Source organism: Thermobia domestica, chromosome 3, assembly GCF_964235325.1.
Source record: "Thermobia domestica chromosome 3, izTheDome1.hap1.1, whole genome shotgun sequence".
Taxonomy (NCBI): domain Eukaryota; kingdom Metazoa; phylum Arthropoda; class Insecta; order Zygentoma; family Lepismatidae; genus Thermobia; species Thermobia domestica.
In genome coordinates, this window is record NC_137456.1 from 75,889,641 (window position 1) to 75,915,944 (window position 26,304).

The 26,304-nt window shown below is 35.8% G+C and overlaps 1 protein-coding gene across 1 annotated transcript; it reads right to left on the reverse strand.

Annotated features, from left to right (window-relative positions):
* Positions 1-1,632: 1,632 nt before the first annotated feature.
* LOC145681839 (uncharacterized) lies at positions 1,633-3,234 on the reverse strand. Its single transcript, XM_081753448.1, has one exon. The coding sequence runs from the start codon at positions 3,232-3,234 to the stop codon at positions 1,633-1,635; it is 1,602 nt and encodes a 533-aa protein (XP_081609574.1).
* Between the last annotated feature and the right edge of the window lie 23,070 nt (positions 3,235-26,304).

The window sequence follows — 26,304 nt, forward strand, 5'->3', positions numbered from 1 at the left end:
TAAAATTAATGGAAGGGAAAATTTTCATTAGCATTGAAAGAATCCTACCTTGTAAATCAACAAATTTGCTTTTAGATAATAAATGTATTGTTACACCATGCTCTGATGTTATCTACTTCTATGTTCAATCTGAACAAGATGGTAATCTGTTTCTAAGTTTGATTACATGCTCCCTTCTTTCGAGCTTAGAATCAATATGTAGAGAAAGTATCTAACATATGAACAAGCCACCAGTAAAGGGAATAATCCTCATTACTTCCTTTTGATTTGATAGAAAATTAGCATACTTAAAAAACATAATGCATTACAAGAACTATCTTTTGTCTAGATGTACAAGAAAAAAAAATTCACTTGTTGCAAAAATTCACTTGCGGGGCTACACTTATCGCACTTCCCTGAAAATAATTGTTACAGTAAAGCTATACTTATCACACTTCTCTGAAAACAAGAGTGCTCAAAAGATAACTACTCGCGAACTTGTCTTTGCTACGCTTCCTCAACGGCTACGGAGTACAGTTTTGCCGCCTCACTTTTCTCATGGAATACACTACATTCTCTCAAACTTTCATCGCAATCACTCAAATATGTACGCAATGATGTGATTTTTTCCGGATTTACCCTCGGGTGGGATACCCATTAGATCCAGATGTAGATGTAGGATCAACTTTTTTTTTAACGTCATTTCTGGTATGATATTTGGGGGATCTAGGATTTTTTTTTTCCATGGACCTTTAAATAGGACTGAAAAATAACATTATGATAATGCTTCTAATTTACGATCGGAGATGTGACGCCGTCATATATGAATTTCCATCTTCTAAAATCATCGCTGCTCAAGATGAGTAGAAGACTATAAAATAATATTTCATTTTCTACAGCCTATTATTTCACTTCCAGCTTTAACATGAATACTACTTACTAAAATCTCTCTTTAAATACAGTTTACCATTAAACCAAATGGAACACATTAAAGTACGTTTCTTTTATCTTGGCACACTTCCCGCACTAGTGCACTTGGTTGTCCTTTAAAGTATTTTCTGCGGATACTCACGTGAACGTTTTAATCCAATAGACGTTTTATTGGTTTTGTCGTGTAGGTGACGTTAGTTGTCAACCAGCCTATCAAATGAGGTAATTGCTATTTGCCGGGTATTTGAAGTGTTCAGTTGCCACACAAGAATAATTGTGTTACTGTAATTTGTGAGTGGTATCGCGTTTTGCTGTGTTTCCTAGCGTATTGTAACTGTCAACTTAACGGCGGCGTGGCAACAATCCGTTGCAGACAGGTCCATCCTTCAGACGGGAAGCGTACGAAGAAAAAAAACGTACTTTAGAAACAAGTTCAACAAGGAATTACAGATAATATTTACTTACATGGAATATTCCTTAAAAAATCAACTTAGACCTGCAGTATGTAACTCGAAATGTTCACAATAATTCATCAACAATAAAAATTGAAATAATTACGGGTTCGTTTATGTGTAGTGTCCATTGCTTTCTACTAATATTCCGAACTATGCATGCTTTTAAAATAATTTTCTTTATGTTCTGAAACAAACCATAATTAAGAATTATGGTATAAAATTTCAAATCCTAGCATAAAATATAAATTTCCCATTTCTTATTTCAGTACTACAATCTTTGAGTATATTTCAAAAGTAAATTTGTCAGATGTTCCTTGACAAACAACAGTACCGAAATTCCTAATCCAATTAGAAGTACACAAAATGATCCACCAACATCATTCATTGTCAATGAACGAGGTGATTTATCACCAGCTCTCTCACTTAATTCATTAAATGTCCGTACACCAGTAATATCTCTATCCCATTGTAGAAGTATTCCTGAGTCAAGAAAATGACTTAGTACATCACTGAATGCTTCTATGAACGGCCAGTTCTTACATAAAAAGATGACTGCGAAGAAGCTCTGTAATGGTTCTTTCATCAACCTCATTTTCGTTAGGATACTATTGTCTACATTCTCTTGAAACGTCATATATCCTGCAGGATTTACTTCAACATGAAGTGCCCCTTTGCCTTGCTCAACTAATAACCACATTTCATCATCATTATCAACTACTAAACAATTTTTAGTTATTACTTCAATTGGTGAATCATGTGATCCCAAATATTGCAATTTCAAAACTTCAAGTGCAGTAACCCAACGTATTTTACTGTTCACAAGTTGCAGTAAAGTATCAATAGGTTTCTCGTAAAGAGGAAGTGTGAGGTAAGTCACAAGATTACAATTATAAGCTGTTATAAATACAGTAGAAGTAATGAAGGCCACAACAATCAAGAGTCGTATCACAAAATATTTAATACTATATACTCCCAGTTCGACAGAAATACCAATAGAGTAAAGTAGTGAATAAAGGTATTTTAAGTAGGGACTTTCGGAGTGAGCTATATGCAGTCGAAATTTAAGATTAGAAAACGAATACAGAAGAAAGGATGTCATTAGTACATAACCCACGTAGCTAATCCAGACTTCAAGAGAAAATGGGGAAAATATTGACCACAGATAGTGTTTCCGCTTGGGTAATGGCACAAGTAACTTTGATAGAACGTGAGTGTAAGTATACGATAAGTCGTAATATGGACAAAGAGTTGGTGCTGGAATTGATCCTGGAACTCCTATTTCATATTGTCTCGTTCTTAATAACATAAAGTAAGTATCATTGTTTGCATCAGTTTGAAAGTAATCTTGAAACCATTTAACTTGTAATGATGCATTGTAATGATTGCAGAATTCCCATACCAACCTAAAAGATACCCCGTCGTAGAAGTAATTTCGAATGAAACTCAACGGAGGGGAATTTACCATTAGCATTGGAACAATTCTACCTTGTAAGTCAATAAATCTGTTCTTTAATACATTTTCTACGTTTGTGCTAAATGTGTGGTTTCTCCATGTGCTGATATTCTCTACTTGTACTGTATGTCCAATACGAACAGATACCAGATTGTATTCTGTTCCTATGTTTGACGAGCTGTTTCCTTCTTTCGAGCTTAGAATCAATACGTAAGGAAAGAACCTAAGACATGAACAGTACATAAGTTTATTCACTGAATCACTCAATAAGTCTGTAAGGAAAATAATCCTCATTACTTTCCTTTGAACAGATATAAAATGAGCATAATCAATAAAACATAATGCATTGCAAACATCATCTGTTGACAAGACAAAACTTTCACAATTGAGATTCATTGCCTTTAAAACAATTTCCATGTTCATCCAGTAACTCTGTAGTCTAGTGTTTACACATATTGATGGTGATAATGACCTATGTATAGTTACGTAGAATCGTCTTTCCAGATGGGTTGTATCGTCAGCAAAAAGTGTGCAAGTGTTGCTGTGAATTCCCAATTTTAGTAGAGTAAGTAAAGGTTCATGGGGATTGGTATTGATGTCCTCCGGTATTTGAAGCACAAATGCTTCTCGTATGAGAAAAAATACGAAGAAAATATACATGATCTTCTTGTAGTAGGACCCTGCAATTAAAGAATTTTGGTATGAATGTGAATAATGTATTTGATTTATATTAATATATATGTGAAAGTTACATCTACATAGTCAGTTCTAGTGTTACACTGATATGAATATGTATTTTTGTCTAAAAGTAACAATCTTCTCTGAAATAGAATGGCTGATGCGGATTCGAGTTTGGCACTGTTCAATAATGTTTCGAAATTTACATTAAGTAAGACCTGTTCTTTTCGAACTGTTCACGTAAAAAGGTTAACCAAAATAAGAGATTCGTTTTGAAATCCAAATTTGGACAATCTGTTAGCATCTCTAAACTTTCTTGACAGTACAGACTATGTTATTAAAGATACAATAATGTTTATAAATTCTAAACTACGACGAGAGGATGACAAACATTAGGGTAAAAGTATTCGGAATAAATTTCTAATTCTGACATATATCAATCATTTGTTTTTCTTTCTTTATTTGTAATAATACCATTTTTGTTGTTAAGTGAGGTATGTAAATAGCAAGAAAATGGATAAAGTACGAAGCAAAGCAAGAAATATATAGAAAATATCAATAGGACTCAAATATTAACAAATTAAACTATACATATGTTTATACCAAATTGGTTAATTTTACCAAACCAGCTGATTCAAGAATAATGTTACCTACATTATACAATTCTCAAAGCAATTTGTAACACTGCGTTTATAATTGGCAATGTTTGCTTATTGCCATCCAATTACACTGTTTTCTTGCATAAAATTATTGTACACACATTACGCTCTATTACACAAATAAAGACAACTGAACTTTGTGAAAGATAATGGCCCAGCTGACAATATAGGAATACGTAAAATAATTAACCCCAAATATCTATGAGATGGAAAGAAGTATTTTTGGAATTCCACTTGCTGATTGGAATTTTAAGAAGCACAAAGTTGCTACAACAATGTTCTGTATATTGTCGTCACATTTTCCTTTTTTATTCTTCAAGGTAAAGTAACCCTTAAATAATAAACAGATTACTATACGAAAGTTGTTACAATATTTGGTGATCTTGGTAAAACTAATTGTCGAAGTTTTTATCATTAAAGGCTTATGTGGTATCCTAGTTTTGTGTCACTTGTAAGCTTTTGACAAGATATTACCTTATATCAATTGATGACATGTTTATTCAAACCCTTCGTGTATAGATTACAAGTCTGAACTGTAGGTGAGCTGATTACAAGCTTGATCTGTAGGTGAGCTGATTACAAACTTAACGTAGTTTGCATAGCTTTGAGCTCACTGAAGAAGGTTACTATTAAAAGTTCTTTATATAATTCTTGGGGTACATGGAAATGGACTTTTCATTCGACTGGACCTCATACATATAGCTTTCTTTAGTCACGGTTGTTTTTATGTCCGTGCGTTGTGATCTGTTCAACGTAATGATGACCTTCATAACCTCAACACTTACTTGGTATCTTTTGAGAAGTTTTCACAGTCAGATATGTGATGGCGACCCAGAAAATAAATAAACTGAAATCCAAACACAAAGTGGTCACTCCCATCCAGGAGTACATTAAAGCTAAAACAGGTACATAATAAAATAGCGACTTCCAGCAAAGATAGAAAGCTAGGCTAGGCATAAAGTTAAAATGCATTACATTACAATGTATGCATGCACTCGGTGATACTGTAACAACTAAAATAGGCCTACACATTTCTGAAACATCCTACATATTATAAGAATTTAGCTTTCTCGTGTTATTACATTTTCTTCGACAACATAGCTGTTCTCAATTGGTGTTACTAAAGTGAAACAATGAGTCGCCCATGAAAATGTCAAAATTTGAACATGTCCTCTCAAGTTTTTAATCATACCTATCTCGATCATTTTCAAATGTCCGAAATGCTTCATATGAAGTAAACACATATCCAGTAACCTTTTCTATTGCCTTCGAGTTTTAGAACTATTTTACTTGTTTTATGAACTTCAATTCAATGAATTAAAGCCTTTTCTTCTGCCATGAGGTATAATAGCATGTATGACTGTGAGTAGTACATGTACTAGACTCCTGCTGGGAATATATGTGATTCAGATCCAACATTAGGCTGAAGATCCAATTCTCATATCGTCTCATTGCTTGAAAAGGATGATTAACTACAAAACTAATGAAGGTATGATAATCTTCCATCAATCTAAAACATATTTCACTTATTCATAATTCATACTAAACTCACTCATGAACGAACATTTATGACAATGATGTAATCAGGAGCGGGCTGACCTTGCTTAATCTCTCACCTCCCCCTTAGTGTACATTATAAATAATGTATGCTTACATGCAGTATGCTTCATTTATGATTTCGAAGTTATGACATTTTCCCATAATTTATTACAAAAAGTTGTGCATTCATGTTGAAAATACTTCCCAGAAAGTCTATATTTAATTCAACATAAGATATCAATAAATTTGTTAGTGCGATACTCTTAATGTGTTCAAACTCTTTCTCTGCAGCATATTTGCCAAAATTGACAATCTGCAGGTTCGAATACAAAGCATTAAGACAGAAAATGTACATATAACATGCAACTTCGGTGTGAAGAGTTCCTTACTCTCAGGGACAGCACTAAAATTTTCCGGTGTTGACTCAGGAATCATGAGGCAATTAGAGAACTACCTAATTTAAATGTATCAAATTTCGATCAAGAATGGATCATGCTTCATCCAATTGAACGAGCATAATATGACCGGCGTAGCTCTTAATAGACTGTAGTGAAAAGGAATTTACTTCTACCTGTTGTTTAATTTTATCAGTATTTCATAACCATGTAACTAAAGAATGTGGCACAGATTACAGCCGATGATACGTAGTCAATAACTGGCTTCTAACACCATATTTCTGATCTCTTCAGGCCAGTATATGTAATTAATTATAATATACGAGGAGCGTTAGATTCAATTCTGAACTTTCATTTGTCAAATTTAAAGGTAAAGGTAGCCCATGCAGTTGGAACAGACAATTGTGTAGGCAACACTCAATTCGAGTGCCAGTCCAGAGACCGTTATTCAAGATGTCAGACAACAAAGAACGTCTACACAGAACAGCGTGTAGTATTGAAGTTTTTTTTCTTAAAGGAGAGCATGATACCAAAAGAAATTTACAGAGAGGTGAGATACTTAGACACAGTAAGACATTTGAATGATGCAAGTGCTTCTAACACGAGAAAAAAATAGCTCAATTGAATAATATTAAATGATGCCCCAAAAAGCTTGAAGTTTATAATGCTTGTACAAGATACAATACCGACAAAGGTATCTTGCAAGTTTGCGAAGACAATTATAAGTTAATAAATGCTTTTATTATAAAGGCAATAAGTATTAAACGATTTAGAGATAAATTGGAACTAACGTAAAATGTGTGTTTGAAGAGAGACTTAAGAAAACTTGAAAGTCGAAAAATATTGACCAATCTCAGGATATATATATATATATATACACGCTTGTGTGTGTATGAGCCTCCCTTTGAAAAGTTTTTGGGTACCCCATTGGTTTATGATATAATCTATAATACTTACTGTGCTTGATATAACGTTCTATATACAGTAAAGTTCGTATTACACGTAACAGAAGAAACGAATTTTTTTATTAAAAAAACTATTTCATTCCCAATAGTCTGAAAAGTTCTAATTTTCTAATAGATGACTCGATAGACAAAATTATTTGTCATTTTTCTATATAAATTTCACAACAACTAATAATTGGAATATTCCTCCAAGCAGCGAAAACCTTCTGGAAACTTCATTATTTTTCTCAGTGGATTAAACTATCCCTCTGTTTTCGGTTAATACAAAGCTTATAGATTAGACCTATTGTTAACATATTGATGCGGGGGAGTATTGTAAACGCTTTTGTCATATTTTATGTATATCCTATTATTTTCTTCTACTTAAAACCTTTCTTATATCATTTCCATTAGTGTGATCGAAACATTTCGCTTTGAAAAAAAAAGCTGTAATGGTTTATAAGTATAGTTTGTAATATAGAATAGATGTTTGATATTGATAATTTTATTGCTTCCATTATCTAAAAATGCTTTGTCCTTGTTGTAATCCATAAGAAACACTTATTGTACCATGTAACTACTAAAAGCACATTGAGTAAATTACTATCAAATACGGATATGGATACTAGCATATATTAAAAGTAGCATCGATATAGTTACATGTCACAGATTGTGATTTATTATGAAAACAGATCAATATTATTCTTTAAAAAAAAATATTGGTACCATAGTTTTTCTCAGCTGTTAACAAGAGATCTTCAAAAGGGTTGTTTTTTGTTATGAATGCATATGATTTTTCGCTTATGTAAACCAAATGATTGAAAGATAAGGTATATTCTCCATATTTTAAATGAAGCTTTCACAAGATGACAAATTTCCTGTACAAAATCTTACAATCGTTGTTAAGTACATTTTTCTATTAAAACATTGCTAACCTATCCTAATCTTTCAAGTGCGAGTAATGTTCATTGTATAGTCAAATGACATTCTTCTTCAATAAATTCTAATGCTCTAACGTTCAAATTTTCTTACTTTCTTGTTATGGAATCTCTATATAACAAAACTAAGAGTTAATTATTATTGTTTTAAATGTACGTGCCGAACGGAAGACGGTATAAAAGACAATTATTATGAAGAAGTAGAACGGATATTTAACCAACTCCTGTAATGCCATATAAAAATTCTATTAGGAGATTTTATTGAGAACATAAAACGAGAGGACATTTATCTATCTATCTATCTATCTATATATATATATATATATATATATATATATATATATATATATATATATATATATATATATGTGTGTGTGTGTGTGTGTGTGTGTGTGTGTGTATGTATGTATGTATGTATGTCGACTGAACTCTGGATAAGGAAAGTAATGATAATGGCATTAGACTTGTGAACTTTGTAACATCGTAAAACTTTATCCGGAAGAATACTAAATTCTTACAACATTACTTCATAAATATACTTGGACCTCACCACATGGAAAAAGATATAATCAAATTGATCATGTTTTAGTAGACAGAAGAAGACAGTCTACACTGAGAAAAAAAATGTAGGTGGCATACTTAAAAACGTAGGTTACATTCGTAATTCCTGTAGTTTCCGGACTTAACGTACAACCGTATATAACATCGTGCAGCAAACGTATAGCTGAAAAAGTATGTATTATACATACTGTCTGTATAAGTGCAATGACGTCATTCGTGTGACGTCATCTGCAGTAACAAGTATATACGGAGGTAATATCTAGCTTTGTGACGTCACGATCGTATGTAGCATGTGGGTTAATAATGACGACACTCACTGACTATCAGGACGGAGCATAATTTCAAGAAGTATGCAATATACGTTCTGTACGTGTGTTTCTTGCGTTCAACCCCGAGGCAGCATCTATATTGTACTTGTGCCCCGTACGTACGACTAGATACAGTATGCGTCATGTACGTATGTATTATACAGATTTTCCTTATGTCGCACACAGCTTGTCCCGATACAGCATACAGAATATCCGTATGCACCATACAGAGTGCACATATGCAGCTTACAGACTGTGTGCATGCAGCATATAGATTATACGTATGTCACGTACAGGCTGGCCATATGTAATGTATGGATTGGGTGTATGTAGATTATAGATTGTCCGTATGAAATATACGGATTTTACCTGTATCGCATACGTATTGCCTTGTTGTAATATATGGATTGGACATATTCAGGATCTAGATTGTACGTATAGTGCACCGTTATTGGAGTGCTGCAACATACTGAGAAATGCATGATACATTCTTACTGTAATGTTGTCACATATTGTTTTTCTCTGTATGGAAACAAAAATAGCTTAAAATATGGTTGATCTCCTTTGTGCCAATAATAATAAAATTAAAAATACTACACTTTTCAATCTTAGTTTGGAGCCCTGAAATGTCCAGAGAAATGTATTTACCTGCAGGGTGTAAGTTTGGACTTCCTGCTAACTGTTTGGAAAGCTACTGCAAAGCCAAAGTTGAAAAGTGGCACAAGCGTTAATTTTAAAATTATTGGCACAAAGGAGGTTAACCATATGTTAAACTATTTTAGTTTTCATACAGAGTAAATCAATATGTGACAATATTACTGTAAGAATTTATCATACCTTTTGCAATAACTTAGTTGCAGCACTTCAATAATAATGCAAAATGCACAGCCATGTACAATCCTATGTTCAAACTCAAACAAACTTACGTACAGTCATTTATTAAGCCGTTATCATCCATTGCTTGTACAGTCACGAAATTAAATATTCTTCAGTTGACAAAATTTGTTTTCCTAAAAACTCAACAATAAATTAACCTATTAGAGTACCGACTTTGGCAGGTTGTCAAGTTATAACTATTCGAAGAATAACAACAAAAAGATCCAAATAAATTCATTTGTTCCCGAGCTATTGGCAAAAGAAAATTTGTCAATTGTCAAATACTTTCTTTTCCGTGTGTACTATTTGGTCTAGGAATTAATTCGTGCGGGTGGACAAGAGATGGCGCAACGAACGGAGCGTCCCACAGTTCCGTGTATCCACACATGTGTTGCAAACCCCTGTCATCGCGTATCGTTCGTAGTATAGGGCAGTGGATTAAAGCGTCAACAACATCAGTTTGTAGTTAAGTGAACATGGCGCAATTTGTGCCTGATAAAGTGTTTTTGCGGGGTGTCCTGCTGCATTACTTTAACATGCAGAAAAGTGCGACTGAAAGTCATCGTATTTTGGTGGAAGTGTATGGTGACCATGCTCTAGCTGAGCGAACGTGTCAGAAGTGGTTTGCACGGTTTAGAAGTGGTGATTTCGGCTTGGCAGACCAAGAGCGAGCTGGACAGCCAAAAAAATTTCAAGACGAAGAATTGACAGCATTCCTCGAGCAGGATTCGTGTCAAACGCAGGAACAACTTGCAGCAGCATTAGGCGTTGATCAAACAACAGTCTCCAAATGCTTGAAAGCCATGGGAATGATTCAAAAGATGTCACATTGGGTTCCACATGAATTGAAAGACAGAGACGTTGAAAGACGAAAAACCATTTGCGAATTGCTGCTTCAACGACAGAGCAGAAAGGGGTTTCTGCATCGAATTATTACGGGTGATGAGAAGTGGATCCATTACGAGAACCCTAAACGAAAAAAGGCCTTGGTGAAACCAGGTGAACCAGGTCCATCACAACCAAAACGAGATATTCACTGTGCAAAGGTTATGCTGTGCATATGGTGGGATATGAAAGGTGTGGTGTACTATGAGCTGCTGCAACCGGGTGAAACTATGAATGGAGAACGTTATCGACGACAATTAATGCGTTTAAAGCAAGCTCTGGCCAGAACACGACCAGAATGGGAGAACAGACATGATAAACTTATTGTTCAACATGATAACGCTCGCCCACATGTCGCAAAACCGGTCAAAACCTATTTAGAAAATGTCGGATGGGAAGTTTTACCCCACCCGCCGTATTTACCAGACGTTGCTCCTTCGGACTACTACTTGTTTGATTGCATGAACAACGATTTGATTGGACAGCGGTTTATTTCTTCAGAAGATATCGAAACATGGGTCTCTGACTGGATCGCTTCCAAGGATGAGGACTTCTTTCGCCACGGAATCCGTACATTGCCTGACAGATGGGCGAAAGTGGTGGCTAGCGATGGACAATATTTTTCTTAAGGTATTTATGTATTTTGTGATTGTACTACAGCTTCAATGTGTGCGTACCAACCGCACGAATTAATTCCTAGACCAAATATATAAAGACGACTTTACCTCATTCTTTTCCTTAATAATATCCTCTTCCAAAATGCAGAAGTTGTTACCACAAGAGGCGTGAATAGGATTTTCCAGAAATAACTTCTCTGCACTGACGCTATAATTAAAAACATGGTGTCAGCTGAAAACGTGTTCCCTCACAAGATGATTCCTACACAGTACTCGCCATTAAAAATGCAACTTCAGGGAGACAGGGTAGCTACGCCAAAGTTCCCAAGCCGATATCTAATAGTAAGTGTCGAATATGCTTAACCCTTAACATACCAAGCGGGGTACTCTAGGGACCCCAGAGAGTGATATTTAGTGATACTGCCGCAATCATAAGAATCAATTTATTCTCAATTTTTATATGTATCCTGCAACCCTTTGAGATATTAATTACATGATTAGATCAACGACTCGTTTCTTTAAAAAATACAAAAAATAAAAACACACTTGAAAATGTAAAAACTCCATTGTTAAACCTGTGTTTCAGATTTACGAACACAAAAATATAAAATTGTATGAAGAACTGAATAGTGCTCAAATATACATAATATTTGATGTCAACAATGTTCATTTAACTTAAGTATGCTTCTAGACATCCAAAAAATAATAATTGGAGTAACCCTCTACAATACTATGTTGAGAAATTAAAATAATACTTGGGGTCTCCAGAAGACTCCAGCTTGGTAAACAACTTTGACGACTTAGGCTTGGTACGTTAAGGGTTAAACTTACCGCTGTTTTCGCTGTGTGACAACGTGGTGACAAAGGAGCAGAACTGACCCAACATTGACAACCAGAACGACTGTAACACAGCGAGACATCGAGACGATGTTCTCTTCTGGTATGGTAAGCCATGCGTCTCACGATCCAATGCCACAGCTCATCAACTGTAGCTGGCAGAGTTCAAAGGTATGAGAAGCTGTGCAGCCATCGACCAAACATATTTATCCTTCCCTGCTCTACACATTCTGCAAATTTGGACTTTCCTGGATGTATCCTTCTTAGTTCAACATTTTAAGTAACGAGCAGTGTAATAGTCTCATACATTATTTAAAGAAAGAGTGATGATTCTCAGAATTACTCGGAAGTTTCTAGTTTACAATTTTATATGATATATATATATATATATATATATATATATATATATATATATAGATATAGATAGATAGATAGATAGATAGATAGATAGATAGATAGATATACAATAATTTAAAACGGTTATATCAAAGTTTGCAATTCAGAGTACAAAAAGAAGTATAGCTCTCGGAACACTGATTATAGCCAGATAATATCACTAGTAAACTCAACCACACTCAGTACCGTTAGTTGCTTGGTATTGTCTATGAGGCAAGGATCATCGTATCTCATTGCGTGTAGATTTTTGTATTTGTTTAACGCTAAAAATTGTTTGTCGCTAATGGATCCCAGTAACATATATATACCGACAGGACGTACGTTAGTCACAAGGTTACATGAGTGAAACACTAAATTATTCGATTGACACTTGCGGCCTTGTCAATACTACAGAAAGGTACAAAGTGATTAAATAAATACGAAACACAGTTCATACAAAATATAGCGATGTATGAAGTCTCCTTTTCATACGATTTGGATAAAGGATACATCTGTAGAGAGCAACATAAATGATTTCTCTGGATAATTTGGATTAGTCCAGAATTCGAACAACAATAATTTTGAAATTCGTTGTTAAGTCCAACATTTTTTTCTTTCTTTCTTCGGATTCTCAATAAAGTTGACTACTGAAAAGCTGAGTTACAGATTTTATGTTAAAACATGTTCACTATACCATTGCCTTATTCACAGAACAATACATTAGTTATTAATGTATGTCTGAAATAATAGTGCTTCGTGCAGATACTTTATCCAATCGGAATTGCACAATGATAAAAAAAAATTTTGCAAGGTATAATGTTCTTATTTACAGAGAAAAAGAGTTGAAAGGACTTAACGCTAACAAACATTTTCTTTAAACAGACATACATTTATTCTAATTTATGGAAGAAAGAAATAATTTGTGGAGCAGTATATTTATTAAGGTTACATATTCGTACAAAAGAATGTAAATATAATCGAGTCTGTCTTCAGAAAGGACGTGCTTTTAGCCACAAATTACACTGCTTCTTTTCGCTGTCTTTCATGCAGAATCCTGGTTTTGTTTTGATGCATGAAATACCTGAAACAAAAATCAAAAAAAAAAAATATTTAAAATGTTACATTTTAAAATATTTAACATTTTTTAAAATTAAATGGACAAAAAAATCTGTTCAGTCAGGTATGGACTTTTGGGTTTCTGGTAGAAAAACGATTAATTAAAAAAAAGTGTTTATTGATGCTGAACAACTCGAAATGTATTACTATGCAAAAGTAAGTGGGTACCCAATGGCGTTCGAGGTACTATGGGGTACCTAATGTCTGCATTTTTAGATATGTGGAAATATATGTCTCTAAAATGTAAAGAACTGATATCTGTTTAGTACAGAAAACCGCAACTCGGTAAGCCTTATGGATACCGAGGTATGGGAAAATAAAGAACAACACCATAGAAGTGTGAGGTTTGCGTACCAGATTGTGCAGTTTCGAAAACGTAATTACTGAGAGCTAACAACAACCTCAAAAGTAGTTTCAATTCAATACACTACACACACGTCCTTATGGGGGTTTTCGGGTTCTATGGCATTCACAGACCTCCCATTTCTAAACATTCTAAAATATATCTTAATAAACTTATAAAGAACGTTACAGGTGTGTGTTTACCGAAACCGCAAGTCGGTACGCCTAACAGTTACCGAAATATGGTGAAATAAATAGGAACAGCATAGGTATGTGGGGCTTCCATACTTGACAGTACAGTTAAGAAAATTAATGAAAATATGACTAATGGCTATCAAGATATTGTCAAATAAAGGGAGGACCCACACAGTTATGGGGTTTTGGTGTTAGGTGGTAAAATTTCCGAAACCGGTCATGAAATCTGAATAAGCACCAGTAGCAATTTCATCCTAAAGTAACTGGGTATTTTCATGGGGTTTTAGAACATCATGGGTCTAAAAAGATTAAGTTTTAAAAGCTTTGGAAAATATAATTTGACATTTGTAAAGAGTATTAGAAAAGAGAATAGAGTTACCCAAAACTTCCAGCCAGTACATCTTACAGCTAGAGAGACACCGTGAAATAAAAGAGTATTAGATCTTGAAATTTCATAAAACAACTTTTGATCTTAATAAGAGTTAAATAAGATGGTACTTATATGGGTGAAGTGAGTACCTCACACTCGTCAGGGCAATTCCGATCGAAAGATTAATTCAGCTCGAAGTTTTCTTCGGGTAAATCCAAGCGTGATAATTCCTAGCGTACAAAAAGAATGAAAATTCTTTGTCAATATCTAATATAGCAACCGAGATAAATTATGTATTTTATGACGTCGTAAAAATGGAGACCCACATGGATTTGTACTGTTGAGTCTTTGCTGTAAGAAGAAGAAATTTCAGAAAATTACCGTATATACCTTAATAGACAATTAAATGGGTGCAGGCACGGTGGCTTAGTGGTAGAGTGCGTACCTTTGGTGTACTGGGTCCCTGGTTCGATCAGCGGCCAAGTCAGTTTGTAGTCGACATCGTATTCGTGGGTATTCTCGGGGTACTCCCGTTTCCTCCCACCTTTGCACTCCATCAATTCTATCATCAACATTCATTTGCCTTAATTTCATTTTAAAATTAAATGGGCAGTTAAGTGTGATCGTATCTCTGTGGATTAAGAGAATACTCCAGTGTAGTTTCTGCAAAACATACTAGGTAAACACCCCACCACAAAGTTACTGTGTCCTCACTGATTTAATTGTCTATTAAGGTATATACAGTAGGTTTTTGAATTTCTTTCTTATAGCAAAGACCCAGAAGTACAAATCCTAAAAGATCTCTATTTTTACGTCATAAAACATATGACTCGTTATATTTTGGTTACTATATTAGATATTCACAGGGAATTTTCACTCTCTTACACAGCTCGATGAACCTTTGGAACTGCCTGAAGAAAACCTAGAACTAATCTTTCCATCGAAATTGTACTGAGGTACTCACTTAACACATAGAAGTACCATCTTATTTAATTTTGTTGGGACCAATAATTTTTCCGAAGTTTCAACATCTCATACTCTTTTATTTTACTGTGTTTCTCTATATGTTAGATGTACTGGCTGAAAGTTTTAAGTAAATACATATTTCTAATACTCTTTACAAATGTCAAGTTATATTTTCAAAAGCTTTTAAAATTTAATCTTAGTAGACTGTAAGATGTTCTAACACCCCATGGAAATATCTAATTACTTGAAGATGGAATTGCTACTGGTGCTTATTAACTTTCCATGACCGGTTTCGGAAATTTTATCATCTAACACGAAAATCCCATACTTGTATTGGTCCTCCCTTTATTTGACAATATCTTGAAAGCCTTAGTCATATTTTAATTCATTTTCCAAATTGTACCTTCAAGTATGCAAGCCCCAAGCCCCACATACATATCGTGTCGCTCTTTATTTTCCCATATCTCGGTATCCGTAAGGCTTACCGAGTTGCAGTTTTCAGTAAACAAATATCAGTTCTTTACATTTTAGACACATGCATTTCCATATATCTAAAATGCAGAAATTAGGTACCGCATTGGAACCCCATTGGAGTACCCACTTACTTTTGCATAGCAGGGTAAAAACGCCAGTGGTTCTCACTTTAAGGTTGAAAACATACTATTTTGTCTCTTCTCTGAGCATCGTGAATCTGTCGGAGCTGTACCATAGTTGGAAAGACTCACTGATCCTTCCTATAATGACCATGTAGTCAGAATTCAAAAAGGAGTAGCCGTTGAAGGAAAAACAATATTTTAAAATCCTTGCACCAGTAGTCGTCAGCTTAAAATGAAAATGTTCCAGTAGTAGTCAGAATTTTCTACCAGTGTTCGTCACTCAAATAACTTGACATAATTTATTCAGAAACGCACTGTTTATCAGTTTAAAATTAAGAATAGAGTATAAAGTACTAATGTTAATAACTGTGCATCACTTTTGGCACTCAAGAAAGAAAATAAAAACGTTTTTACATACTTTTTAAAGCAATTTCAGTAAGAAAAATGTTAACTGAATTCAAAAGTTAACTGTATATTATTTTAACGTTAAGAGTACAATATTAAATACTATGTTTAATAACTATAGTGACTTTAAGCACTCAAGAATGAAAATAAACATGTTTGTACATACATTTTTAAAACAATTTGAGAAACAAAATAAGTTAATCGAATTCAAAACTTAATTATACATCACCTTAAGATTAATAATGGACTATAAAATACTGAGGTTAATAATAATGCATTACTGAAGAATGAAAACAAAAATGTTTTTAACTACCTATATTGTATTTACATGTTGTTATTTTTCATTAACATGCTTTTTGATAACGCACGATATGGGCTAGGGGTGCGCACGAGAAATGATTTGAGACTGTCACCTCTCGCAAAGATGTCGCGAAAGTTGTCTCCTCTCGAAATCTGTATCTGTTTCTATTGGAAGAGCTATGTCTCGTCTCGAATTTCGTAACAAAAATTCTGTCTAGTCTCGTGCCGTGCGCAACCCTAATCAGGCCATAGACAAAAACTTCATTTCGGAGGGGTTTCGATAGGGCTTTGTGATATCCAAATTTTGAAATAGATAATCGATATTGAAATACTATTGAAACTTGTTCGAAATAAAAAATACAGCAATATCAAAATATAAGCAATATCAAAAATCGAAAATATAGAAATTGATAAAGATCAAAAACATCGATATATCGGTCAAAAATTTCGATATCGATAGTTTGATATTTGAAAATATTAATCGTTCGATCGAAATATCGCACATCCCTTGGCTCCAACTGTTACCACCTTAAAAAAGAATGTGAAAATTGCTTACTACCTAGGTAATCGGTAAGTACCTTAAGACGGGGTTACTTTGCACTTCAGGGTTAACTTTGCACAAAATACGAAAAAAGTTACACAGTCTTCCGTCGGTAAACCCATGAACTGTAAAGAGAAAGTTTCAACTGCCACCGTAAGATAGAACATCTAACTGGATTTTGGCTATAATGTAGGCGGTTAACATCAGTTCTAATCACCTGAAGGGTTTGTTGTTGTAGAGGTATGGAAAGCACTCACTGTAAATGCAAACAAAATTTGGAAGATATCACCTACAAGAATTTCCGTCAAAGTTAAGTCGGTTTCGTAGAATTCTACTGTGTATGATGGGACTTCCAAGCAATAGTTGAAACTGAAGGGTGAAACATTGTAAAGTCATAGAAAAAATAACACTGGGAGAAGGCTGTTTTGAGCCTCAAATCGTGGTTACTTTGCACAGGGTCAACGTAACCCCTTAAATGGGAAATTCTTACTACTGGCACCTCCTCCCGTCTAATTTTAGGAAAATTTCCTCTTTAGGTAGATGTCGAAATGGATTTCTTGTTGGAAAATAAATTACGAACAGCGGCGGATTCAGAAGAATAGTTTGAGAGGGACTTCACACAGAAATACTTCGTTTATTTAGAAATCACTAGACTTTTTGAAGGGCTTGACGGGCATACGCATAGGAATGACTAAATTAGATTTTTTAAAAAAGAAATCCTGCAATTTGGGTGGGCTTCAGCCTGAAAGCCCCAAATCCCGTAAATCTTCCACTGATTACGGTTGAGATGATATTCTTGGATATAAAGAGCAACAAAGGCAAATCTGTTTACGGAGATTTTTTCTGTTTTTCAGTTGCCATTTTTGTGGGTCATGCTAAACTATCAGAATGTGGCTCCTATTTCGGTACCAGAAAATACATAATTTTCTTTACAAATATCGATAATTCATACTAAGTACTGATACCGGTACCATAATTCCAACATCAATATTTGTAGACTGCATGCAGTTTTGTGTAAAAAGTGAAATATATAAATACAGGAGAGAAAACATTGCAGACAAACATTATGTTAGTATGTTGAACATACTTTTTTGTATGTGGTGCAAAATATCTTCATCTAAGGGGTTACTTTGCACCAAAGTTTATATGAAATGAAATCTTTGAGTTTTACGTTCCACGATTTTACCGGGTATGCTAAAGGAGACGGTGATGATGAGTAATGAATGAAATGGTGGAATGAAGAAAGTGGGAGGAAACGGGACAACCCCGAGAACACACGGTGTTTGTCCACCACAAAGTTCACTTGGCGGGGACTGGGATCGAACCCGGGACCCCAAGCACCAGAGGTGAACGCTCTACCACTGAGCCACCGCGGCCCCTCATATAGAGTACAAGTAACGATATGTTGTAAAAAAAAAAAATGGCCCGTCTGGAGGTCATGTAAGCTAAACACCAATACAATTGTTACAGATTTATTTACTAGCACTGTTTAATTATCTACGGTGCTGAACATCGCAACACCAATATCATTATGTCACATCCTTTCAAAACTATGCTAACTGCAAAGTAGACCTGCTTTGCTTCGTAATGTCCAAATAGTTTATTACTGTGCTCGAATGCAGGCAAGTAGCATACAAATTTATGATGTTGAAGGCGTTATTTTTCACAGCTATGAAGAAAAGACATGAAAACGAAAAATAAAAATAAATCTTTGTTTTACGTCCTACGGTTATGCTGTGTATGCTGACAGTCACAAATGAGTATTGAAAATTGATGATCTTGGAATACGATTTGGTGGAATAATGAGGGGGAAAAATAGACATTGATTAAATATAAAATTGAAAAGAAATAAGGGCCTGACGCTCAAATATTTATCTATCTGGCAGCCATCTTGATCCCTCTAAAATATCATGAAGTACTTGATTGATTCTAAACCCAATAATAGTAATAGTAATTATAACAATAAACACAGAATATACCTAGATATAATTTACGCACCTTGAAGTCTAGAAATTAATAATTGCAATCCTCAGCATTCCAATAGAACTTTGGTTTCTCCAAATGAAGATTCGGACATCGGTTTTCTTCTCAAGCAATAATGGGGTACAATAATCAGTTGCAGTCCAAAGCCAAGTCACTAAGCATGAATATAAAAGATTTTGTGTTAAATATTTCAATGTAAATTTCATGAAATACAATTCATTAGTTAGTTACATACAAACTCTTACGCATGTAAGTCAGAATCTACTTGTAATAACTTGTAAATTTAAACAAAATTATACTACAGTTATAGGGACATCAAACATATATTCCATAAGATATATAGGGTGTCTCAAAAGTTCCCTGACATAAAGTAACTCGGTTATTATCAGAGTTACAACAAAATGTAATTGGGAAACCGTCTCCAAATATGATGTTTCCAAAGTAAGTTGAAGGAAGTTTCGAAATCGGACGAGTCGTTTGGCTGTACACTTTTTATGCGTCCAATGTTAAATGAAAATGCAACGTTGCCATTTACCTGGACCCACAACATAAGTGAATGAAGTTACTGTCTTTTACGTTAACATGTCGATGGCCCATTTCAAACAGTAACTTCATTCACATATGTTGTGGGTCCAGGTAAATGGTAACATTGCATTTTCACTCCACATTGGGCGCATAAAGAGTACAGCCCAAACGGCTCCTCCGATTTAAAAAGTGTTCACTTTAGATTGAAAACAACATATTTAGAAATGGTTTTTCCTCTTACATTTTGTTGTAACTCTGATAACAGAGTTACTCTGTGTCAGGGGACTTTCGAAACACCCTGTATACATCATACGAAGTTCCTTTCTAAATTCTACACGGGTGTAGTTTAATTGAATGTGAGATGGATGATACATTAGGCCGTTTGGGAATACTCACACAGATGGCCGCCATTTTGGATTAAATTTGTTTGTTATAAATTGGTGGGTAATGTGATATATATATATATATGGCCACGGGCTAGAATTTTCTCAGTATGTCAAATATGCAATCAGATTCCATGGAGCTTAATTTGGTGAAAAGTTATTGCCAATTGAACGTTGTATTTACCTCTTTCTTCTAGATGTAGAACCATACCGTTAGAACGTGAGAAATGTATCGAAATATTCAAACTGTGGGGCGGGAGGAGTGCCTGTGCAGTGGTTACCGATTGCAAACAAAATCATCCACAATGTGACTGTGTTACATGTTGCAGTGTCACAGTAATTAACTAAATTTGAGGAGACGGGCACATTCGTGGACATACGTCGTAGCGGACGATCGTAGACAGCTACAGATGAAGCAACGCCTACGGCAGTGCTGACTTCCTTCTCGATGTGGCCCCAAAGGAGCACACGTCATTTATTAATGCAATGTGGGTTGAGTCATAGGGTTTGCGCGTGTATAAGTGCATCCGTACAAGGTGCAAATGAAGCAACATCTCCACGAGAACGATCTTGGTCGCCAAGTGCAGTTTTGTGACCGAGTTATCGAGTAATTATGGTTAAACTCTAACATTTTTATGCAAATACTCTTTTCAGATGAAGCTGACCTCTACGTAAATGGGAAGGTTAATAGCCAGAACATGCACAATTGGTCACCTGACAACCCCGCGTGCAAGACCCCTCCAACATGACCAGCGCAAAGAAAATTAATTATGGTGTTGGCAGATAAATGAGGAATACGTCTAATCAGTCACTTTTCATTCCATAAAATTAACTGCGGAATAATACCTCACGCTCGTACAGGGATAGATATTGCGAGCTGCGATGCCCGAGGATGGTACATTCTCGCAGTTTTTTCAACACCATGGCGCTTTCTTCATTATGGATTCGTGGTGCGTCACTACTTGAACAATTCCCTAGGACATGGGTTGATCGACGAGAGGCAGTTGAATGGCTGCCCGATCACCGGACCTAACGCTGTTCAATTTCTAGCTTTGTGGACATGTTAAGCCTATGGTTTGTGCAGTAAATATTCATAATTTTTATCATCTAGAACAAAGTATCGCCATCGTCTGTGCACGAATTTGACCCTATATCCTACTTTGTGTCCATATTAATTGGAAGAAGCTTCTGCAAATGTTTATTGCTCAGTAGGAACATGTGGAACATATACTATAACCAGGGGTAAAAGTGGACCTGAAAAGGTGGGGGGACGGTAGGTAGCGGCATCACTCCACGCCATTCCTCCTGCCTATCTTTGCCCATTGTACCATTTTAGGGTCTGGGAGACGCCGTACATGTTTTTCGAGGTGAGGAACTGTGTCCCCCGCGTTCCCACTCGCTTTTACCCCTGACTATAACAGGGAAATGTGTTCGAAGTGGGAACAATCAGAGGCGGTGCGTTTTATTACGATTTTGACTCGACATATCGGCTATCTAAATGTTCAAATGCAGTGAAGTGTGAAGCCTACAAGATTGCATTTCTATTTACATAATGTCTGAAAACCACTGGAAAGCCTCTTTAGTTACGGAGAAAAAATGGAGAGACTGATCCATCCATCGTGAACAACTTTCTGAAAAAAAAAAAAATAAATAAAAATAGCCCCTTACCTTGTATCAGAGAATTATACACGAAAGTGCTCAAAAACCGACTTTTAATATTAACAATTTCCAGCGGGAAAACTCCTGGACCACACACTCGAATGAGGAACATTTCAAACTCACGTAAGATTCGCCCCCACTGCAATCCCCTAAATCCGCCCACGCTCAAACCACGACGCTTATAAGACTTCAGACAAGACGACACATGCCAACATACGAAAGAAACAATTCAATATGGCACATCAAAATATAAACTAATGAACTTCTTTGAAAACACCTCATTTTACAAACAAAAGGTAGAAAAAGGTAAAAAAATGTCAGTATTGTCAACTTAGAAGTTACTTCTACATGAGAAATAAAATCTTTGTCAATATATAAAAATGGATTTATTAAAGGTATTTAGCATTTATTCTTCCCTGAAGGTATATCTTGATCACTAAAAAACCAGAAACGGTATGTCTCTATCATTGAAAAAAAAAAACAGAAGGGTATGACATACCACTACATATAGTCTCACTTGGTTCACTGCCAATAACATTTCACCAGAATAAGTTAAATGATATCTGATTGCACTTTTGACATCCTCAGAACATTTTAGTGCATGGCCATCTATCACACTACCCACTTATCATCCGTATTACAATTTCGAATCTAAGATGGCGACCGTCCGCGTGATGTAATCCGAAAGTATCCCTCTGGGCCTAATGTGTATCTCTTATCTCGCATTCAATGAAACTACATCCCTGTAGTTTTCAGAAAGGATGACAAGGGACTTCTGATGCATCCTGTATATAATAGTTGTATCAATAATGAAGTTGAAAGTATGTGATCTAGATCGTTGTTTCCAATTTAACCTAATGTCTTGCTGAAAAGGGAATATTTGTTGAAATCTGAGTTTTACGTGCGACGGGTATACCGGCTAGGCTAAAGGAGACGCTGATGATGATATAATGAATGAAATGGTGGAATGAAGAAAGTGGGAGGAAACGGGAGAACCCCGAGAAAACCCACTCACACGGTGTTTGTCCACCACAAAGTTTACTTGGCGCGAGCTGGGATCAAATCAAAGACCCCAAACACCAGAGGTGAACGCTCTACCACTGAGCCATCGAGACCCGACAGGAATATTTGTTGGAGTCTACTGTCTTCTTCACTACCAAGGTTACACAAAAATGAGCCTATGGCTTGATGGAATTCGAACCAACATTATATGTATACTCTCTCAGCGAGAATCAAAGCTGGCACCAAGTTTACATATGCGCGCGCATTGTATGTTACTTATATAGCTCACAGAGCTATGGGCGAGCAAGCAAGGCACGTGTCCCGGGCGCGTGGTTCGAGGGGCTACTAAAAGAGAGGTTATATATTAGTACTTTTCCGTTTTGGTGTTTAATACTTTTTATCAGAGTGCGAAATCATGAAATCAAAGTGGGGGAGACTGAAGGACTGAAGAGAGCGAGAGAGAGGGAAAAAAAAGCTGTGCAGTTTTACACTTCAAAGAATTGTAGTGAAATGAGAAGGTCAGAATTCAAGATGACATTCGGATGCTTGGCACGAAGAAAAACATTGCAAGCAATTAAAAAAAAACTTAAATAATGTGATATATTTTGTAGGCTTTGGATTTGTATGTTTAAGTTGGCATCAACAATTATTGGTGTGTTTTGTCACAATTGACAGTTTAACGAGAGACTAGGCTAACTGACAATTTTAACTTTCTGAAAGAAAAGGAAACAAATGAAAACAGCACGTTACAAAGGATACGTCTGATATTCATAGTTTGGCTTAGTATACTACAGGGGTGGATCCAGGATGGACTACTGGGGGCGGTGGGTTGTAATGCCACTACTTACAAGCTATCGCTAATTTAAGAGATTCAACTCTGGGTGGGTTTTATTTTATATTAAAATACACAAAGTTTCCTCTTCTTGGGGGCGATAGACCCTCCCTGGATCCGCCCCTAACTCAGGACAAGCTACACCGACAAGTGGTTGAGGCAAAGGTCAATTAATGACATTGGTATGCTGTTCCGTCAAAATCTCAATCTTGACCTGGATGTAGGTTAGCCTGGTCCTCACTGAACCCCTCAATTGAATGTTTAATATGTAAATTAGGCACTCCTACATCACAAACAGTAAATATAACCTACCTTATTCTACGTTTTTAAATGCATTTCTACAACTGATTGTAACTTTAAAGGTTCTCGTGAAGATTAGCTGGCGGAGGTTACCTAACATAGCCATGAGTTATCAAATTAACAGTTGTGCATCGTGGGTGATGATAATGATCCTGAGGTTAGATGTTAAATTGGACTCGAGAGCGGAACAAGGGCTGATGTTATTCGTGCCTCAGACAGGGCATGGAATGGAACGAATATGAAAATAAGGTTCCTGTAATAGTTTTCCACAGGGTTTGTAAGATTTTCGAAACACTTGGCAATTTTTTTTTATCAAGACTTGACATTTTTTAAAAAAAGAAACCAAGACTTGGCAATTTCAAGTTTCATACCCCTCCCAATCTTGTAATGCTCGCTACGCCGCTGTAAGCAATACATATTTTCGACAATATTCGTTGTTCATCCGTTTCCGCTGGGTTACAACGTGGTAAGCTGCATATGGGACTTTTAATAGTGTTATTATAATGAGAAAGAATTGCAAATTATGTTGATGTTCCTAAAAGAGGGAAATTGAAAGAGAAATTAAATTAAAAATAAATAAGGGAGAGAAAAGTAATTACTTGAAAATAAAAATAAAGACTTTGAGTTTAATGTCCCACGATTATGCTGTTAGGCTAAGGGAGACGGTGATTAAAGCAAGTTAATGGTTATGGAATATTTGGTGGAATGAGAAAGTGGGAGGAAACCAAGTCCCCGAGAAAACCTACAAGCACGTATATGAAAATGAAGTAAAACATACACTGGCCTATGCTTTCTTTGTCTAGCAGAGTCATAGTTTGGAATCGAAAATGTGTTTTGAATCCTTGTATTTAGAGATTGAGAGTGTAAGTAACGAAATCACTTAATACATCCATTAAGATTCCGGAAAGCGAAATCTAAATTTAGGTAAGCTAACTCCATGTACTAACTGCTTGCATCCGCTTCGTACATTGTTCGAAGGGTCACGAAGCAAATCACCTCATTTAGTCTACACATACCTAGTACTAGTGTTAATTACCTGCTTCGTTTGGGTTCGATCATTCTAAACTATTTTACTGGTAGCATATATTCGTTCATTTAGCCAGGATTTCGTAATGGAAGGGGGTGCGTGACTTGAAATATTGTGGTTACAGCACCAGGGGATCGATCAATCTAAACTATTTTACTGACAACATATCCATATTGATTTGTTAGGACAATAAAATGAGGATATGTTAGTAAGTATTTTAATTAAAGAATTATGAATAAATCTTGCGTAAAAGAATAGAAAAAAGTATTAACAAAGACATAGTCTTCCGAGGTCATTCGAACTCGGTTCTTCTCGTCTTCTTTCTATTTCTCTTATCTTAGTTTAATGCCGTCAAGGATAGCAACGAGATCTCTTTCGGGAGTAAAGATATCCTATAAAATGGATTAGTGTTGCCGCGAAATTCAAAATGGTTCATATTATTGGTAATTCTGGGCATTGCTTAAGTTCTAACTGACAGGCTATCTGAAAGAACCGGTTTATCGATCGTCATTTTAGTCCATAGGGTTACCGGCGCAAATCCCGGGGGGATGAGGACATGTCCCCTCCAATCTTAGAACTGGGGGAGGGACTTTCCCCTCAATAATCCGATTTGAAATGCGTTTTTGGGGGAGAAATGTGATGATTTGTGTCCGATTGCCACAAAGGAAAGTAAGATGAAATGATGTCCCCACCCCAGAATAAGCCTTCAATCTGCCCGCCTCACAATTTTGAAGACAACTCTGCTCCCCTGATCCTCCGCAGCATTGTTTTTCAACTTCATAAATATTTTGAACATCTTTAAAAAAAATTATGAGAACTGTCTTACGCGTCCCTCTCAATGTTGAAGACAGATTTGCGCCGCTGCATAGGGTTAACATGGAGCTAGATGGAATTCGGAATGTTCCGTTACAATAACATCCAATTTCAACTTGATCCCCCCCCCCCCGTTTCCTCCACACAAAGCTCCTCGTAAGAAAGAGTAACCAAACGCTTCTTGTAGCTTTATATTTTTGAGGTTGATTCATCTGTTTCATCTTTCCTTAATATTTTTCATTTCTGGATCCAAAGGGGGGGTCTGGACCCACCCCTCGGCTACGTGCCTGCTTCCCGTAAAAAGCTTCATTCGAACCCTGAATCAAACAACTCCATCTGTAAAGCAGTGCTGAGTTGATTTTAATATCCTTTTCTGCAACGAGGCTGTATGAGACGTGGACTTACTGATTAACATGGACTCCGAACCACTCCCGCCGGGAATCGAACGCGGGTCTCCCACACCAAAGGCGCGTACGCTAACCACTTAGCCATGAAGGAGCTCATCTCTAAAGCAGTGTAA

Excerpts from the sequence above, each read along its gene's own strand:
- LOC145681839 (XM_081753448.1), bottom strand. The coding sequence starts at position 3,234 with ATGGAAATTGTTTTAAAGGCAATGAATCTCAATTGTGAAAGTTTTGTC.